Source organism: Ranitomeya imitator, chromosome 3, assembly GCF_032444005.1.
Source record: "Ranitomeya imitator isolate aRanImi1 chromosome 3, aRanImi1.pri, whole genome shotgun sequence".
NCBI lineage: Eukaryota > Metazoa > Chordata > Amphibia > Anura > Dendrobatidae > Ranitomeya > Ranitomeya imitator.
The window spans coordinates 792,455,561-792,477,374 of NC_091284.1; the positions used below are offsets into that span (position 1 = coordinate 792,455,561).

Consider the following 21,814-nt stretch of genomic DNA (forward strand, 5'->3'; position numbering starts at 1 on the left):
CCGCACATGGAGTACTGTGTCCAGTTTTGGGCACCGGTGCTCAGGAAGGATATAATGGAACTAGAGAGAGTACAAAGGAGGGCAACAAAATTAATAAAGGGGATGGGAGAACTACAATACCCAGATAGATTAGCGAAATTAGGATTATTTAGTCTAGAAAAAAGACGACTGAGGGGCGATCTAATAACCATGTATAAGTATATAAGGGGACAATACAAATATCTCGCTGAGGATCTGTTTATACCAAGGAAGGTGACGGGCACAAGGGGGCATTCTTTGCGTCTGGAGGAGAGAAGGTTTTTCCACCAACATAGAAGAGGATTCTTTACTGTTAGGGCAGTGAGAATCTGGAATTGCTTGCCTGAGGAGGTGGTGATGGCGAACTCAGTCGAGGGGTTCAAGAGAGGCCTGGATGTCTTCCTGGAGCAGAACAATATTGTATCATACAATTATTAGGTTCTGTAGAAGGACGTAGATCTGGGTATTTATTATGATGGAATATAGGCTGAACTGGATGGACAAATGTCTTTTTTCGGCCTTACTAACTATGTTACTATGTTACTATGTTACTATGTATATGCGGATTTGTTACCACTACACTGTACAAAATTCCCTGTATAGAACGAGTGTTGCCAACTGTGAATTTATGGCGGTATTACATTATTCATAAGAGAATTGTAAAGCCCATCTGCAAGTGTAAAAACAACAAAAATATAAGTTGATAGATTCTGATCTTTTGCTTTGCTTCGATATAAAACACTCAAGAAAGCCAATAAACGACGGAGGAGATCTCACACAACATAGCGACTCTGCTATATTTTAATTTCCTAATGTACTAAAATTCATGCTTTATTTGTTCCAAATTTACAATAATAGAAAAGAAACGTTTTTATGGATAAAGCCAAGATCTGACATATAAACCATACAGTGTATCCTTACAGAACTCCCGAACACCCATGAAGGCTTTTATCGTCTCAATATTATCCTTTTTATCCCATTATCCTCTTTTATCCTCATCATAATATACAGCACTGTGTACTTACAATTGCTTATTCTGCCTTTCTGCCCAGCTAATTCTTCTGTTTTCCATTAGGTCTATGACATCATGTGATACAAACAAACTAGTTGAATCCTTCTAAGCTTTATGCAGAAACAGGAAGTCTTTGTTACCTGCATGAGTCATCACTAAGGATGAGCGTGCCTCCCAGTCGCGGTAATGCTGTAGCCATCTTGGTAGTGGCATTACTGTAATTGGCTGGCCACATTACCTCATCAGAGGTTATAATAAAAGGACAGGCGCCGCCTCACTCGGCTCACTGATGCCATTGCACAGCTCAGGGACAGTTCTGATCAGAGGGACAGAGCAGTTATCCAGGCCTGTGTGTGCACAGTTTAACTATTCAGAGTCCACTAATGTTGATACTGGTGCTGATGCTGAACCATCAACAGTCTTTCTAAGGGCTCATCTTGTGCTTTTCTGTTTGTATTCGATACATTCTGCATTTAGCCTAGGGACAGTTGCAGGAGCAGGGAGAGTGACAGAATACAGCCTCTAGGCAGGGCTTAGGGCTTTGCAGTCCATTGCTAAATATAGTTACATAGTTACATAGTTACATAGTTAGTAAGGTTGAAGGAAGACTAAATGTCCTTCTAGTGCAACCCATAGCCTAACCTAACATGCCCTAACATGTTGATCCAGAGGAAGGCAAAAAAAAACCCATGTGGCAAAGAGTAAGCTCCACCTTGGGGGGAAAAAATATATACTGTATCTGCTGCAGATGACCAGACTTTTTTCGGGGCAAGAAAAAATTGTCATCCATAGAGTATTACATGCTTTTACATTTTGGTGGTACATAACACTCCAAAAAAAGAGTTCAAATTTTTTTCTGTATTCAGTTTGTCATCCATAGAGGGCTACTCTAAGGGCTCGTACTCACTTGTGCGAGACTTGGATGAGTCTCGCACAGCAATACCCGGCGCTGCTGCCTGCACTCAGGGGCGGAGCGTGCGGCCGCATGTATTCCTATGCGGCCGCACGCTCCAATCTGAGTGCCGGCAGCAGCGCCGGGTATTGCCATGCGAGACTCATCCGAGTCTCGCACAAGTGAGTAAGAGCCCTAAAAGTCAAACAATGCTCCTTTCCTTCCGAGCTCTGCCAGGCACCCAAACAGTAGCTTTCCCCCACATATGGGGTATCGGCATACTCGGGAGAAATTGCACACCAAATTTTGTGGTCCATTTTCTCCCTGTACCCTTGTGAAAATAAAAAAATTGGGACTAAAGTAAAATTTTTGTGAAAAAAGGTGGGTTCATTTTTACCTTCCTCATCGCATTAATTCCTGTGACGCATAGAGTTAACCTTCTTTGAATGTGGTTTTGAGGACATTGAGGGGTTCAGTTTTTAGAATGGTGTCACTCAGGGGTATTTTCTGATACCCTGATGAAGCCCTGCTATGTATATCACAGTAGATCAAACAATCGCAGCTTCACATCGCCTAAGAAGATTATTGAAGCAAGTAAAAAGTAAAAAAAAAAGTTTTAAAAAATATTTAAAAACATTTTAAAACCAAATGATTTCAAATCACCCCTCCTTTTACCCCATCAAAATAAAACAATAAAAAAATTGATACGTGTCTCAGAAAATGGCAAAATTCCATAAACTTTGGAATCTTTTTTCACAACTTAAATAAAAAATAATCTTAACATGTTTAGTATCTGTGTACTCAAAGTGACTTGGAGAATCACACTACCTGATCAGTTTTACCATATAGTGAACATAGTAAATAAAAACCCCAAAAACAATTTTTTGCAATTTCACAGCACTTGAATTTTTTTTTGGGGGGGGGTTGAATCAATGGTGTCAATCAAAAGTACGACTCCTCCCGCAAAAATTAAACCCTCCTATGGCAGGGAGGGTAGATAGAAAAATTTTAAAAAAGTTAGGGTGCAAAAACAGAAAAAGCAAAAAACGGAAAATCAAATGGTGGTGAAGGGGTTAATGTCTGATTAATGAGGAGTATGACAACTGGCACACCCGCTGATAAACTGTTCCCGGTGTCGGCGTTGGCCAGAACTGCTCAGTTACATAACTGGACATCACAGCTCTGTTGACTGTAAAGTGCTGCACATCCGCCATGGTGAAATCAATAGAGGGATGATGTGCAGTACCGGTCCGCGGCCACTATTCCATCGACTGTGCTGTGTGGTGAAGCCCCGGAACTGAGCAGCTCCAGTCACCAACAGCGGGGACAGCTGATTGGTGGGTGTGCCAGATGTCGCACCCCCACTGATCAGACTTTGATGACCTATCCTAAGGAGAGGCCATCAGTGTTAATGTCCCAGAAAACCTCTTTAATGATAAAGTGCAAAATGTGCATTATTTATTTATTTTTTTCTATCATTTTCTTTCGTAATTGTGTTGATAATTTTTTTGATTATTTTATTTCTAATTATCATATACTTATTTTATACATTTTTCTCATGTGGCATAATAGAATTCTTACTAAAAATTAGACAATATTTTTATAATAATAAAAAAAAAAAAAATTATAAATGCTAATTTCCTGGGAGAGGGAGCTATTTTTCCCAAGGTTATTGTGAGTGGTAAACTGGTAATATTTGGACCGTTGTTTGCCCTTCACACAGAATGCACCATTTGTTAATAAGATCTGAAGCTCATTAACCTCTGGCAATGATATCCATGGTAACAATCCCCTAAAGAATGTTTTACATTCATAATTAACCCATCTCTACTTAACGTTATGGTCTCACTGAAGAGAGAAATGGGATTTTGCAATCTGTGTCCATTGGGAGAAGTCGGTTTATTTAGAACTTCGTTTTTTTCTACCTTTTTGGCTGATGAGCTGATATATTGCAATTTGCAGTTTTAGGAAATGCGTTTTATTGGCAGCTACAGTATGAAACGTTAGATGGAGGGTTCATATTAGGAAAATGAAACGCTGCTCCTGACACCTTCTTTGAATTTTAATCCGAGACACCAATTACTGAACATGTTTTACAGTCTAATACAAGATGGACATTAGATTAAATTCAGAATTAAAGGAAACCTTCATTTCCCAATCGACAGATCTGAATATAATTTTTTTGTAATATCTTCAAGTTACTGGGTTTTTTCTACAAGCGAATTTACTGTATTAAAAAGGTAATAATAATAGGAATGAGAAAATTTACAGGGAATCTGTCGGCAGGATAAACCCTCCTAAGCCGCCTATATGGACATGTAGTGCTTAGGAAGCTGAATAAAATGATGCCTTGATATCTGCAATCCGATGTTTTATTCCAGAGAAATCCAAATTTTTCTTAATGTGTAAATGTGCTGTTAAGATCTATGGGCCGGACATAGATCTCCCTGGAAATATACCTCCAAAGATTATTATAAATGCAAGGGGGGAGTTACCCGTGCGAGACATGTAATAACTGACAGTCTGCTCTCCTCATCTACATGTCTCACACTGGTAATGCCTCCTTTCATTTAAAATTAACTCTGGAGGCAGATTCTCAGGGAGATCTATGTCCGACCCATAGATCTTAACAGCTCATTTACATAATAAGAAAAATGTTGATTTCTCTGAAATAAGACATCGGATCACAGATATCAAGGTATCATTTTATTTAGCTTCCTATGACCTACTTGTAACGGGGTCTACCAAGCTGGGGTACCTCTTTCAGTACCACCCCGTGTTTCAGGAGGTCCACTTTGCTTTGGCTGGAGTCTTAATGAAGAACGCTGGATAGAATTGCTTGGTTACATGGGCGCATATAAAAGATCACTGCGTCTTCACGTATTTCCAGTCTGACAACACTTTACTCACAGGACACAGAATATATCACACAGATACAGAGGGCAGGCCAATAGAAAAGCGGCAGGCCAGACATACATTACAATAGCCGCAGGTGGCCGGAGCCTGACGATATTTACTGTGGGAATTACAAAGGTGGGGGGCGGACAAAAGGGGAATATCGTGTCCCCTCTGCCCAGGGATGCAGCCTGTGGGCTGATGCATTAGGGACATTCATCTCACATGGAACCTATTATACATACATATAACTGCACAACATATTCTGGGTGCCGAGTGGTTCCATAACACGTAACACACTGCACATGCCCATATAGACGGCTTAGGAGAGTTGATCCTACTGACAGATTCCCTTTAAATTTAAAATTAATTAACTTTACAAAAGAAATGTAAAAAAATCCACTTTTATTTTTATCTCTAAGCAGCGAGTAAGCTAAGGAGCGGCACTCAATGTCAAGAAGCAGCTGCAAAAGCAACCAGGATTTAAGAATAAATAAAAAGATAAAAGTCTACCATTACCCTTGTGAATGAAGCATAATATTAACCCTATATAATTTAGTTGGCTTCTCAACATAGGGTTACATTTCATTCACCGCTCTATAAAATGCAAATAGGAGACCTAAAACGACATCAAAGGTGGCTCTAGCTACACTCTTCAACACGGAAATTACATCACTGAGAAGGAAAGTCGTGGCAACACGGATATCACAGGATCGTGTCATGTTGCTGATCTGCAAATGATGAAAAAATGGAAACAACATTTTGAAAATATCTCAATTTATTCAGTATCTAGTATGAGCGCGACGTACAGAAATACATGCGCTTGCACTCATTGGCTGCTATCAATTTTATTATTATTATTATTATTTATTTATATAGCACCATTGATTCCATGGTGCTGTACATGAGAAGGGGTTACATACAAGTTACAAATATCACATACAGTAAACAAACTAACAATGACGGACTGATACAGAGGGGCGAGGACCCTGCCCTTGCGGGCTTACATTCTACAGGATTATGGGGAAGGAGACAGTAGGTTGAGGGTTGCAGGAGCTCCGGTGTTGGTGAGGCGGTAGCTCCGGTGTTGGTGAGGCGGTAGCTCCGGTGTTGGTGAGGCGGTAGCTTCGTTGGTGATGAGGCAGCAGCGGTGTCAGTGCAGGCTGTAGGCTTTCCTGAAGAGATGAGTTTTCAGGTTCCGTCTGAAGGATCCGACTGTGGTTGATAGTCGGACGTGTTGGGGCAGAGAGTTCCAGAGGATGGGGGATACAATTAGCACATTTGCATATTATTAACATATCTATCCATCCCGTGATTAGCATAATTCCATTACTTTTCCTTCTTGGTGTTGCGATTTCAATGTTGAGAAGTGTAGATTAAAAAAAAACAAAAAGAGGTCTCATACCTTATGAAGCTGATGTACTTACTCTGAAAATTCATGGCACACTAGTTGTACAATCTTGATATTAAGATTTTTTTTTTATTTTGCTTGCTTATATTCTGCAGCACTTTACAGACATTATCACCGTTCCTATTAGGGTTCACAATTCAAATTCCCCATCAGTATGTCTCTGGATTGTGGGAGAAACCAGACTAAGACGACGCAAACATGGGGAGAACATACAAATGTTGCTGGTATTGTCTTTGGTGGGATTTGAACCCAGGACTTCAGTGCTACAACTGAGCCACCGTGCTGTATGATGAGAGTCCAGCTACAAAATATATTCAGTCTCCACCCATCCAGTGGACAGCTGCAGCTTGTACTGAACAGTGAGAAGTCAGCAACAGGGAGGAACTGTCAATCAAGCTAGGTGGGTGGTCATTCGGGAAGGTGGGACACTAAGAAGCTGTGGTTCGGGATAAGTGGATGAAGATTAAGATAAACTTTCATGAATGATTATATCACCATTCTGACATAGTTTATCAAAGTAAATACATCAGCCCCATCAGGTTTAAGAATGATATAATAATGCAGACAATTGGCATTGTGGACTTTAGTGACAGATTCACGTTAAATGGATGGTTTGCTCACTAAATATTATATTTATCTGTTGGATTAGGCAAAACATGTCTGTAAATATGGGGTGCCACAATGATTACATTTCTTTAAATCTTCCGGGCAGCGTATGCCCCATAGCCTAGAAGAGATCATTTACATAAAGTGATAGTCAACAATAAGTCATTTGATATAAGGCATACAGGTAGGATATTTTTCATCATCGTCTGTAACCTGTATGCCCATACTTATAGCTTATGTCAAATGTGGAGACATATTCCGTTTAAAGATGGCTACATCTGTAACAATTGTTTCCCGATAGTGTTGTGCATCCTGTGGTGTCAGGGATAATCCACTTCCAGTGCACCAGTCCTGATAACCTGGTCTGTAGAATAACAGGACGCGCCCTACTGGGAGGGGAAGGATACACAGCTACTAAGCATGTGCGACCACAAGCGCCAGACAACTTAGGTGGACGTTCTGAGTGGGGATCAAAAGAACATTCAGAGATCCCTCTGCTTATTAAAATACATACAGAAAATCAACACTTTTTTGAAATGCTCAAAACCTGATATTTATTGAAGACAATGCAGATAATTTGTGACCTTTCAATACATCGCACAAACTTTTCTCCAACTGTCTGTATATAACATTTAGAGAACCAGAGATCAATACACGTCAGAAATGAAGGAGTCATAAGTCCTTAATAGAATAAAAAAAAAACATTAAAAACAAACAAAACAGTTTAGTGTACCCTAAAATAAATAATATATAAAGTATATTAAAGTTAATTACCCCTTCTGCTTCATTTCTGGCTGCAGCCAATCACTGTTCATATAAGGAAGCATGGAGGCTGATTGGTGGGAAGAAGAATTGTGGGAAACTTGTAAGGGGAGTACAGTTTTTCTTTTATTTTTTTTGTGGACGTCCCTTCATCTTAGCAGTTGACAGCTATAATTACCGTAAATTCAAGGTAAATGGCAATTAAATTAGTGATATTACTAGGCAATTGCATCCATTTTTAGATGCTTCTCCTCTATGTACAGTAGGTGTGTGCAAAAGCCCTATTAGGATAGCAAATTATGAAAAGATGGGAGATAAAAAGGAGCTTGATGCTTGTACCCTCCGACATCTGGTATGGAGAGACACTGGTGCATGCTGGGTGAAAGTTGTCGAAGAAGTTGGCCAACGTCCAGCAAATAGTGTGCGGCTAATAATTGTGCCGCCCTACATGCATTAGATTCTCTCAAGTTGGCTTACACACTGCAAATTTGGGGCAGATTTCGAAACTTAATGCATTTCTGCATCTCAAATTCTTGCAGATTTTCCTAACTTACCGTATTTTGCGGATTATGAAATGCACCCCAAATTTTGGGGAGGAAAACAGGAAAAAAATGTTTTTTTTTTAAATAAAATTCTGAATGTTATTATAATCCGCTTTCGCAGTAGCTTATCTAGGGGGTGGCAGGCAGCAGTGGTAGAGCAGGGGGCCAGGTGGTAGGGTCTCTGCTGGCAGGGGCAGAAGAGGCTGGCAGGACGGGGTGTTTGGTGGCGGCAGGAGTTGGGCCATGTCTGTGGGCCCTAGGCTGGTACAACAAGGTGTTCAGTGGTGCAGGGGCTATGCCGTCATTTTATGACAGCCTGGAGCCTCGCACCTTCCATACTTTCTAATGCAGTGGAGTCCGGAAAAATGGCCACTGGAGGAGACGCAAGCGCAATTGAGATTTTGGGAGCCAAATCTCAGGAGATAAGATCTCAATTTACACATGCGCCGCTTCCAGTGGCCATTTTCTGGAGAAGAGTATGGAAAGTGCGGGACTCTGGGCTTTCACCCTGCCATACACCTCACTGCGCCAGGCTCCTACCCTGCTGCCAAAAGCTTCAGGTAGCTGGTAAGCTTCACTGCAGCCACAATTATTGCATCTGGTAAGCTACACTGCAGCCACAATTCGGACTATAAGACACACACCCATTTTCCCCACAATTTGGGGGAAAAAAGTGTGCCTTATAATTCCAAAAATACGACACTGATCTTTTTTATGTGCATTTTTTTTTTTTGGCAGAAACGCACCAAAAATTCAACAAAAACAATGCCAGGCCAAAGTCTTAAACTGCAGATTTAGGATCCCCATTAAAATAAGTGGGTAAAATCTGCACCAGATCTGTAAAATAATATGATATGCTTGCAAAAACTCAACAAAAAACTATTTCCAGGTGGATTCTGCACAAAAAAAAGAGAAGCATGTGGATGAAATTAAGCTAGATCTTTCCACATTCGTCAGACTGTAAAATGCAGCAAACTTTATGCACTGAAAATCTGAGTGCAAAATTCGTATACAAAACATCTAAACCTTGCTTTCAAATCTTATGTAGGAGAAGGTGGAAGAATGTGCCTGGGAAACCTGTTTAAACTGGGATTTAATTACCGTATCTACATTAAGTAAATGGTCTGTCAGTGTTTGCCGGGCAGTGCTAAAATTGCTACCTTGGACAGACTTGACACAAGTCACTCTATTTAATAGGTCCCGTGGGTTACTCCAGTTTTTTATCCTTTAACCCCTTTACAAAGATCTGGACTTACACAGGGACCCCTGAGTTGGGGCCACAAATAAGCTGCTGGCTGGTGGTGCAGGCCGACAGAAAGAATGGTCTGCTAGTCAGCTCAGAACTAGGAGGTCAGTGAAGAACAAAATACAGAAGACAGGAGAGTAGTCAAAAAATGGGGCCAAGTTCAAAAGCAGAGATGTCCATTGGGGATACAAGTAAGCTACACAGAAGTACAGTGAAGCTAGTCAGATTATAACTGGCCGCGAGCAGAAGGATTTCAGGAGCTTAAATAGTTTACAGCCCTGCCCAAGCCACACAGCAAAGTCACTGGCAGAAGTTTACTCTCTATCTCCCAGCTTGGATGGATCTACAAGTCCCAGATAACATAGAACTAGATTTGTCACCTTACAATGCCTGCAACGAAATTGCAGCTCTGCCCAGCGACAGAAGCAGGGAGATACTGTACAATACATTACACAATATAAATACGACAAAACAAAATAATATTCAAATTATACAGGAATAAATTATTTAAATGTCACAAATTAGTATTTGATATAAAAAATTGGCACTTGTGCAAAATAAATTGTCTTTTTTGACAAAGGTTCTATTCTAAAGATTTTCTCTAAAATGTTTACTTAGGTTAATTAAGTTCTTGGCCGCCTTCACACCATCCATTCCACACCTCATTTTTTTTTACATGTGTATATACAGTTTTAGTTCGCACTCTGACTTGGTGAGTTTTTCAGTTAAATACTTCACGCTTTCCTTATAAATAGCTACACTGATCAAACTCAACCTGCTGTATATTTACAAACACGAGAAATCGCTAAATTATTATCCCGTACTCGGCGATTCTCCGGATATGTGAATCACATCTTGTGGCATCGGAAATTAGTTTTATAAATGGATATATCAATCAGCCGTTCACTAGCAGAGTAATTAAAATGACAGTCCCTTTAAAGACTGCCTTTTGACACGTGTTTAAGACTCTTTTAATTAGCACCTGAGAAGGCGAGATGCATCTTATTCATCAGGGTCATGTGTGAAATTTATTCTGTGTTGTTAATGTTTAGACCATATGATACCATAATTTCCCACGGGATCAATAAAGTGTATCGTATCGTATCGTATCGTAGACTGCCTGCAATAGTTATATGTTTTTTATAGAGGTAAAGAGGACCTGTCAGCTCCCCTGACGTGTCCGTTTTAGTAAATGCCTGTATTCTTCATGGAATAACAATTCTGCAGCATATTTATTTAGAACTTTATTTTGTTCCTCCAAGAAATATTTCAATATTTTGACAATTGGGTGTTACCGTACCCTCTGTCCCTACTTGTGCCCTTACACAAATTGATACATTTCCAATCAACGCTGAAGGTTTTCATTTTAAATGGGTTGTCCACTGTAGTGCTAACACAACCCCTTCTTGAGCACTATGTTGCCTCCAGTAAAATAATAACACCCATATTCACCTCCGGTGCTAATGCCATTCCCTTATTATCGGTACAGAGTCTCCCGGGGATTGCATAACATTGTCATGTCATGCAATCCCTGTGGTCAAGCAGCGCTGTGTTCTTTCTTTCCACTTTCGGACAAACCACATACATCCGAAAGAAGTGAGAGCTGTGGCTTTCTCAGCTCTTGCGAACAGCGCCAGCACTGGAGGTGAGTATAAGTGCTAATATTTTACAAGGGGACAACATAGGGATTGAGAAGGGGCTGTCTGAGTAGTGGACAACCTTTTATGGTGTATCAATGATCAACATTCGTTCTCATTTTAATATGGAAGATGGAAAATTGTGTTGAGTTTTTGGTCAAGAGTGTACAAAAAATACATAATAGAGCCCGTTTAGGTTCAAAGTTGTACGTTGGGTGGGTGAACCATTGTTCTTAGATGATCAAAATTGGAGCTATTTAGTTAGAAGAAAGCCAGTTGAAGGGTAGCCCATTAATTATGTTTAACTTTGTCAGGCTGCATAATTTTACAATGTTAACCGGCTGCAGAGGTACAATTGTACCTTCATATATGTTTTATTGAAATTTGGCCAATACATTCTGGACCAAAACTGCAGAGATGTCACGAAATTTCAGCCCTCTACGGCTTTTCGGAAAAAAAAAGTTATTGCAATTTTAAAACGGAATAGTTACAATTGTACCTACTCAGCCGGACGAAGGTTAATTATGTATTTGTGTATTTGTGCCCAGTACTCTAAATATAAAAAGGAGAGTCAGCCTCTCCATCTAGAGGAAAGAAGATTTTGCCATTATCGGTAGAGATTAGACAATTTGGCAAAATGTGATCTGCCAAATTTGCTTGAAATTGGTCAAGAAATTAATTTCACGTCAAATGTACTCAACGTGCATCGCCTATAAAGGTGGTTTATTATACTACAAGGAGTCTCCAGACTCAAGATCATAATACAAATAGAGGGTGTATAATTAAAAAACATTATGATGACCTTGCCCCTACTTCTTAGCTTCTTTCCTTCCTCCCACCGGCTCCAGTCTTCTCTTACATCTTCACTCTTTGGTGCATTCCAGCGCTCATTGGACAGATGTTCGTTGCCCCGTAACATCGTGACGTCACTCGACACTTAGTCAGTGCCGAATGCACTTAGTAATTTTGACAAAAAACAAAGACCAGAGTTGGGGTGAGGAAATAAGTCAACAGAACGCCAGGCAGGGAGGTGAGATTCTAATTAAGGGGAGGGTTGCAAAGTGGGTATATATTTTTTAATTCCCTTCTCAGCCCTAAAAAGAATCCAGCAAACCACCATTTTGTTTAATTTGAGCAAATCAAATAATATAACATTTGGGTTGTGTTTGTGAAATTTAGAGCAATTTCAAATTGCCTCAAATCAATTTGCTTATCTCTCATTATCATGGATGAAGATTCTTTACTGTAAGAGCAGTGACATTACATACTGTACATGACTCTCTCCCATATGACATCAGAAAGGAACTGGACATCATTCTTAGATAAAATTATATTAAAAACTACTATTACTAGATTTCGGACTTAATTCTAATTTACATATTTTCAGTAGTCTATTACTTTTTCAACCTACAGTAATAAACTGCTTTTCCTATTATTTTATTTATTTATTTTTTCATTAAAACTTGCAGGTTATTTCTTTGTGACTCCAGATGTATAAAATCTCTCTCTTTTTCCAGGATAGCTGTTCTTCCAGATGGAACTTTACGGATCTTAAATGCCTCTAAATCAGATGAAGGGAAGTACACGTGCCGTGGGGAAAATGTGTTCGGTTCTGCGGAAATTACAACAGTTGTGTCTGTTACAGGTAATGAGTTGTCTGATTCGGTCAAAACCTAATTAAACCAGTGTTTCTTCCTTATGGATTCTTTAAATATGTAAATTATTTTAATGAGAGAATGAAGTAATTTTGGGTCAACTAGTCATAGGACATAAGGCTTATAACATATTAAAGGGGGAAAAAAAGGAGATTTTATACTGGTTATACTGCTCATAAATAATTGAAACTTTTTTAATTGATATCATAAAATTAAAAAAAAATTAAAAAAAATGTCTAATGTCTTCAAAAATCTCATGTCTTGGATATTGATGTGCCAGATAGTTTGTTACTGCAGAAGATAAGTGACTTCAAAGGCGTCTGTCAGTCTTTCACCTCTCCCCACTGAAAAAAAGCATGTATGCTTAGCTGAGCATGCATGTGTTAGGTCTCGAGTTCCCACTTCTGCACAGGGGGAATCTCGAGCCATCTCCGCTGCGGTCTCCCATTCTTATCCAGCCGCAGTGGAGTCTGCTCAGCAGGGACGTCGGTCCCAGCGTCTTGCTCAGTCTCACTCTGTACAGAGAGTTACTGCTGCTTCTTCAGCTTCTGCCATTAAAGTCAGTGCTGGTCAGCAGCGAGCGGACTTCTCTGGGACTAAGTCCTTGTCTGCAAACACTGAGCATGCCCAGGGCAAGATCTCCCGTTGGAGATCGAGGGTCATGTGCTCAGGCTCTGCAGCACATTCCATTGGTCCTCTTGGCAGGTCTTGGAAGGGCAAAGTTTCTGTGGCCACTTCCTGTGCTGCAACTATATAAACTGCGCATGACCGCACGGCCATGCGCTAGTGTACAATTGTTAATGTGTGTATGTTGTGAGTGCAAGTCGTCCTTGGATACCCCTACCCTATTGAATGTCTGTTCGCGGAAGGTGTATGGTTGCTATCTAGCGCCCGACTTATCCTACAGCACGAATCACACATTACAGCGTCCAGTTGCTGTGACCGCCAGTACAGCGCCGTGCACTTCCTCGGTGCTTTCCTTACCCAAGCCTGGGTGGTTAGTGGCGTTCGTCAGTGCGGCACCGCATGCACTCTTGTGCCTTAATATTGTTATTTAGTTTCCTTACACACCCAGTTGCGGTGTTGTGCCAGCAAGGGTCTAATCGGACTTCAATCCTAGTTGGGGTTGAGTTCGCTGACTACTTGCTCACGCTCTATGTGCGGTACCGCGGTCCTGTGACGCAACAGGATCGCTTCCTTCACGCTGGGTGAAGTTTAACCCACGTGTGTTTACTTATGAGTACCGCCATATAGTCCGTCATTACTTGGCAGCAGGTTCCATCTCTGCACGGTGGACCCCGGGCTGCGAACGCACCATACTCTATCTGTCTTATTATTTGGTGCGTTCCGCTAGCCCTAACATTACACTAGCGCCAGGGTCTGGCTAGTAATGACGGACAAACAGCAATCCTTGCGGTATATCCAGCAGCTGGAGGGTAGGTTGGCAGCTCTTGAGAGCGCAACCTCAGCTGTGGATGTTACCGCAGTTGCTGTACAGGCTGCTAGCGTGGCTGCAGCAACCCTGTCCATTGCCACCCCTGCTCCGACATTTTCTCGCCTCCCACTGCCAGAAAAATTTTCTGGTGATAGCAAATTTTGTAGGGGATTTGCGAGTCAGTGCTCTATTCACCTCGAGCTCCTGGCTGCACGTTTTCCCACAGAGCGGGCTAAGGTGGGATTTATAGTGTCTCTCTTGTCGGACAGGGCGTTGGAATGGGCTACGCCGCTGTGGGAGCGTGGCGATCATGTGGTGCAGAGTAACATAACATAGTTAGTAAGTGAGGCCGAAAAAAGACATTTGTCCGTCCAGTTCAGCCTATATTCCATCATAATAAATACCCAGATCTACGTCCTTCTACAGAACCTAATAATTGTATGATACAATATTGTTCTGCTCCAGGAAGACATCCAGGCCTCTCTTGAACCCCTCGACTGAGTTCGCCATCACCACCTCCTCAGGCAAGCAATTCCAGATTCTCACTGCCCTAACAGTAAAGAATCCTCTTCTATGTTGGTGGAAAAACCTTCTCTCCTCCAGACGCAAAGAATGCCCCCTTGTGCCCGTCACCTTCCTTGGTATAAACAGATCCTCAGCGAGATATTTGTATTGTCCCCTTATATACTTATACATGGTTATTAGATCGCCCCTCAGTCGTCTTTTTTCTAGACTAAATAATCCTAATTTCGCTAATCTATCTGGGTATTGTAGTTCTCCCATCCCCTTTATTAATTTTGTTGCCCTCCTTTGTACTCTCTCTAGTTCCATTATATCCTTCCTGAGCACCGGTGCCCAAAACTGGACACAGTACTTCATGTGCGGTCTAACTAGGGATTTGTACAGAGGCAGTATAATGCTCTCATCATGTGTATCCAGACCTCTTTTAATGCACCCCATGATCCTGTTTGCCTTGGCAGCTGCTGCCTGGCACTGGCTGCTCCAGGTAAGTTTATCATTAACTAGGATCCCCAAGTCCTTCTCCCTGTCAGATTTACCCAGTGGTTTCCCGTTCAGTGTGTAATGGTGATATTGATTCCCTCTTCCCATGTGTATAACCTTACATTTATCATTGTTAAACCTCATCTGCCACCTTTCAGCCCAAGTTTCCAACTTATCCAGATCCATCTGTAGCAGAATACTATCTTCTCTTGTATTAACTGCTTTACATAGTTTTGTATCATCTGCAAATATCGATATTTTACTGTGTAAACCTTCTACCAGATCATTAATGAATATGTTGAAGAGAACAGGTCCCAATACTGACCCCTGCGGTACCCCACTGGTCACAGCGACCCAGTTAGAGACTATACCATTTATAACCACCCTCTGCTTTCTATCACTAAGCCAGTTACTAACCCATTTACACACATTTTCCCCCAGACCAAGCATTCTCATTTTGTGTACCAACCTCTTGTGCGGCACGGTATCAAACGCTTTGGAAAAATCGAGATATACCACGTCCAATGACTCACCGTGGTCCAGTCTATAGCTTACCTCTTCATAAAAACTGATTAGATTGGTTTGACAGGAGCGATTTCTCATAAACCCATGCTGATATGGAGTTAAACAGTTATTCTCATTGAGATAATCCAGAATAACATCCCTCAGAAACCCTTCAAATATTTTACCAACAATAGAGGTTAGACTTACTGGCCTATAATTTCCAGGTTCACTTTTAGAGCCCTTTTTGAATATTGGCACCACATTTGCTATGCGCCAGTCCTGCGGAACAGACCTTGTCGCTATAGAGTCACTAAAAATAAGAAATAATGGTTTATCTATTACATTACTTAGTTCTCTTAGTACTCGTGGGTGTATGCCATCCGGACCCGGAGATTTATCTATTTTAATCTTATTTAGCCGGTTTCGCACCTCTTCTTGGGTTAGATTGGTGACCCTTAATATAGGGTTTTCATTGTTTCTTGGGATTTCACCTAGCATTTCATTTTCCACCGTGAATACCGTGGAGAAGAAGGTGTTTAATATGTTAGCTTTTTCCTCGTCATCTACAACCATTCTTTCCTCACTATTTTTTAAGGGGCCTACATTTTCAGTTTTTATTCTTTTACTATTGATATAGTTGAAGAACAGTTTGGGATTAGTTTTACTCTCCTTAGCAATGTGCTTCTCTGTTTCCTTTTTGGCAGCTTTAATTAGTTTTTTAGATAAAGTATTTTTCTCCCTATAGTTTTTTAGAGCTTCAATGGTGCCATCCTGCTTTAGAAGTGCAAATGCTTTTTTTTTACTGTTAATTGCCTGTCTTACTTCTTTGTTTAGCCACATTGGGTTTTTCCTATTTCTAGTCCTTTTATTCCCACAAGGTATAAACCGCTTACACTGCCTATTTAGGATGTTCTTAAACATTTCCCATTTATTATCTGTATTCTCATTTCTGAGGATATCGTCCCAGTCTACCAGATTAAGGGCATCTCTAAGCTGTTCAAACTTTGCCTTCCTAAAGTTCAATGTTTTTGTGACTCCCTGACAAGTCCCCCTAGTGAAAGACAGGTGAAACTGCACAATATTGTGGTCGCTATTTCCTAAATGCCCAACCACCTGCAGATTTGTTATTCTGTCAGGTCTATTAGATAGTATTAGGTCTAAAAGTGCTGCTCCTTTGGTTGGATTCTGCACCAATTGTGAAAGATAATTTTTCTTGGTTATTAGCAGAAACCTGTTGCCTTTATGGGTTTCACAGGTTTCTGTTTCCCAGTTAATATCCGGGTAGTTAAAGTCCCCCATAACCAGGACCTCATTATGGGTTGCAGCTTCATCTATCTGCTCTGTTTCTGAGCACTCTGAAACAGGTCTTTTTAGGACCTCAAGTCACCCATGATACGGCGCTCCAACTGCTGGCATTAACTCAGGGTGAGTCCTTGGTCAGTCATTTTGCCGTCCAATTCCGCACTTTAGCTTCGGAGCTGGATTGGTCGGGTAAAGCTCTTATCCCCATATTTTGGAGGGGCCTGGCTAACCACGTTAAGAACGCTCTGGCCACTAGGGAGATTCTTGCCACACTGGAGGAGTTAATAACTGTCTCCACTCGAATTGACCTCCTTTTTAACTAGCGGAGGTTAGAGCGAGCCCAGTGTAGGCAGAGGTTTCGGCTGGCTCCTACCTTCGCCAAACCTCTGGAATCTCCGGTCCTGGTTCCTGAGTCACATGAGGCCAGGGAAGTGTCACAAGCGGGATCTAAGTCCTGGACCGCTTGTGCACTCAAGGTCTGTCATGTTTGCCAGCAGTCAGGACATCTAGCCACCAGATGCTCTCAGCGGTCGAGGAAACGTCAGCGTCTAGTGGTAGTAGGTGGAGGTACACTAGACACGGCGACGTTTGCCTCTAAATTGTCCTTTAAGGGGACAATTACTATAGGCTCATTCTCCCACTCGGTAGAGCTCTGCGTGGATTCTGGGGCGGAGGGCAATTTTATGTCTTCTGCCTTCGCCCAACGTCACGCAATACCCCTGGTTATGTGTTATGGCTGGCAATCAGGCAACACAGCGTGCAGTAATCAGCGCACATACAGAGATCTGGCAATAACCAAAAACAATAGGACGAGCTCTGAGACGTGAAATCTCTGTAGACTGCAGTACCTGATCTATCCTCACACAACTATAAGCAGCAGTGGATTGCGCCTATCACTACCTATGCAACTCGGCACTGCCTGAGGAGCTGACTAGCCTGAAGATAGAAATACAAGCCTGACTTACCTCAGAGAAATACCCCAAAGGAATAGGCAGCCCCCCACATATAATGACTGTTAGCAAGATGAAAAGACAAACGTAGGAATGAAATAGATTCAGCAAAGTGAGGCCCGATATTCTAGACAGAGCGAGGATAGCAAAGAGAACTATGCAGTCTACAAAAAACCCTAAAACGAAAACCACACAAAGGGGCAAAAAGACCCACCGTGCCGAACTAACAGCACGGCGGTGCACCCCTTTGCTTCTCAGAGCTTCCAGCAAAAGTTAATAGCAAGCTGGACAGAAAAAACAGAAAACAAACTAGAAGCACTTATCTAGCAGAGCAGCAGGCCCAAGGAAAGATGCAGTAGCTCAGATCCAACACTGGAACATTGACAAGGAGCAAGGAAGACAGACTCAGGTGGAGCTAAATAGCAAGACAGCCAACGAGCTCACCAAAACACCTGAGGGAGGAAGCCCAGAGACTGCAATACCACTTGTGACCACAGAAGTGAACTCAGCCACAGAATTCACAACAGTACCCCCCCCTTGAGGAGGGGTCACCGAACCCTCACCAGAACCCCCAGGCCGACCAGGATGAGCCACATGAAAGGCACGAACAAGATCTGGGGCATGGACATCAGAGGCAAAAACCCAGGAATTATCTTCCTGAGCATAACCCTTCCATTTGACCAGATACTGGAGTTTCCGTCTAGAGACACGAGAATCCAAAACCTTCTCCACAATATACTCCAATTCCCCCTCCACCAAAACAGGGGCAGGAGGCTCCACAGATGGAACCATAGGTGCCACGTATCTCCTCAACAACGACCTATGGAATACATTATGTATGGAAAAGGAGTCTGGGAGGGTCAGACGAAAAGACACCGGATTGAGAATCTCAGAAATCCTATACGGACCAATAAAACGAGGTTTAAATTTAGGAGAGGAAACCTTCATAGGAATATGACGAGAAGATAACCAAACCAGATCCCCAACACGAAGTCGGGGTCCCACACGGCGTCTGCGATTAGCGAAAAGCTGAGCCTTCTCCTGGGACAAGGTCAAATTGTCCACTACCTGAGTCCAGATCTGCTGCAACCTGTCCACCACAGAATCCACACCAGGACAGTCCGAAGACTCAACCTGTCCTGAAGAGAAACGAGGATGGAACCCAGAATTACAGAAAAATGGAGAGACCAAGGTAGCCGAGCTGGCCCGATTATTAAGGGCGAACTCAGCCAACGGCAAAAATGACACCCAATCATCCTGGTCAGCGGAAACAAAACATCTCAGATATGTTTCCAAGGTCTGATTGGTTCGTTCGGTCTGGCCATTAGTCTGAGGATGGAAGGCCGAGGAGAAAGATAGGTCAATGCCCATCCTACCACAAAAGGCTCGCCAGAACCTCGAGACAAACTGGGAACCTCTGTCAGAAACAATATTCTCAGGAATGCCATGTAAACGAACCACATGCTGGAAGAACAAAGGCACCAAATCAGAGGAGGAAGGCAATTTAACCAAGGGCACCAGATGGACCATTTTAGAAAAGCGATCACAGACCACCCAAATGACCGACATTTTTTGAGAAACGGGAAGGTCAGAAATGAAATCCATCGAAATATGTGTCCAAGGCCTCTTCGGGACCGGCAAGGGCAAAAGCAACCCACTGGCACGTGAACAGCAGGGCTTAGCCCTAGCACAAATTCCACAGGACTGCACAAAAGCACGCACATCCCGTGACAGAGATGGCCACCAGAAGGATCTAGCAACCAACTCCCTGGTACCAAAGATTCCTGGATGACCGGCCAGCACCGAACAATGAAGTTCAGAGATAACTTTACTAGTCCACCTATCAGGGACGAACAGTTTCTCGGCCGGACAACGATCAGGTTTATTAGCCTGAAATTTCTGCAACACTCTCCGCAAATCAGGGGAGATGGCAGACACAATGACTCCTTCCTTGAGGATACTCGCCGGCTCAGATAACCCCGGAGAGTCGGGCACAAAACTCCTAGACAGAGCATCTGCCTTCACATTTTTAGAGCCCAGAAGGTATGAAATCACAAAATCAAAACGAGCAAAAAATAACGACCAACGGGCCTGTCTAGGATTCAAGCGCTTGGCAGACTCAAGATAAGTAAGGTTCTTATGATCAGTCAAAACCACCACGCGATGCTTAGCACCCTCAAGCCAATGACGCCACTCCTCGAATGCCCACTTCATGGCCAGCAACTCTCGGTTGCCCACATCATAATTACGCTCAGCAGCAGAAAATTTCCTGGAAAAGAAAGCACATGGTTTGAACACTGAGCAACCAGAACCTCTCTGTGACAAAACCGCCCCTGCACCAATCTCAGAAGCATCAACCTCGACCTGGAACGGAAGAGAAACATCAGGTTGACACAACACAGGGGCACAGCAAAAACGACGCTTCAACTCCTGAAAAGCTTCCACGGCAGCAGAAGACCAATTAACCAAATCAGCACCCTTCTTGGTCAAATCGGTCAATGGTCTGGCAATGCTAGAAAAATTACAGATGAAGCGACGATAAAAATTAGCAAAGCCCAGGAATTTCTGCAGACTTTTTAGAGATGTCGGCTGAGTCCAATCCTGGATGGCCTGAACCTTAACCGGATCCATCTCGATAGTAGAAGGGGAAAAGATGAACCCCAAAAATGAAACTTTCTGCACACCGAAGAGACACTTTGATCCCTTCACGAACAAGGAATTAGCATGCAGTACCTGGAAAACCATTCTGACTTGCTTCACATGAGACTCCCAATCATCTGAGAAGATCAAAATGTCATCCAAGTAAACAATCAAGAATTTATCCAGATACTCACGGAAAATGTCATGCATAAAAGACTGAAAAACAGATGGAGCATTGGCAAGTCCGAACGGCATCACCAGATACTCAAAATGACCCTCGGGCGTATTAAATGCCGTTTTCCATTCATCTCCCTGCCTGATTCTCACCAGATTATACGCACCACGAAGATCAATCTTAGTAAACCAACTAGCCCCCTTAATCCGAGCAAACAAGTCAGAAATCAATGGCAAGGGATACTGAAACTTAACAGTGATCTTATTAAGAAGGCGGTAATCAATACACGGTCTTAGCGAACCATCCTTCTTAGCTACAAAAAAGAACCCTGCTCCCAAAGGTGACGACGATGGGCGAATATGTCCCTTCTCCAGGGACTCCTTCACATAACTGCGCATAGCGGTGTGTTCAGGTACGGACAAATTAAATAAACGACCCTTAGGGAATTTACTACCAGGAATCAAATCGATAGCACAATCACAATTCCTATGCGGAGGTAGGGCATCAGACTTGGACTCTTCAAATACATCCTGAAAGTCAGACAAGAACTCTGGGATGTCAGAAGGAATGGATGACGAAATAGACAAAAATGGAACATCACCATGTACTCCCTGACAACCCCAGCTGGTTACCGACATAGAGTTCCAATCCAATACTGGATTATGGGTTTGTAGCCATGGCAACCCCAACACGACCACATCATGCAAATTATGCAGTACCAGAAAGCGAATAACTTCCTGATGTGCAGGAGCCATGCACATGGTCAGCTGGGCCCAGTACTGAGGCTTATTCTTGGCCAAAGGTGTAGCATCAATTCCTCTCAACGGAATAAGACACCGCAAAGGCTCCAAGAAAAATCCACAACGTTTAGCATAATCCAAATCCATCAGATTCAGGGCAGCGCCTGAATCCACAAACGCCATGACAGAATACGATGACAAAGAGCACATTAAGGTAATGGACAAAAGGAATTTGGACTGTACAGTACCAATAACGGCAGAGCTATCGAACCGCCTAGTGCGTTTAGGACAATTAGAAATAGCATGAGTAGAATCACCACAATAGAAACACAGTCTGTTCAGACGTCTGTGTTCTTGCCGTTCTACTTTAGTCATAGTCCTGTCGCACTG

The 21,814-nt window shown here is 42.3% G+C and overlaps 1 protein-coding gene across 1 annotated transcript in view; it reads left to right on the forward strand.

Moving 5' to 3' along the window:
- The window catches only part of CNTN5 (contactin 5), a 2,082,395-nt gene that overhangs the window by 1,752,778 nt on the left and 307,803 nt on the right, over window positions 1–21,814 (forward strand). The window contains exon 15 of the mRNA XM_069759184.1: window positions 12,539–12,666. Within this exon, the coding sequence (XP_069615285.1) occupies window positions 12,539–12,666 (128 nt within the window). The remainder of the gene's footprint in view (window positions 1–12,538; window positions 12,667–21,814) is intronic.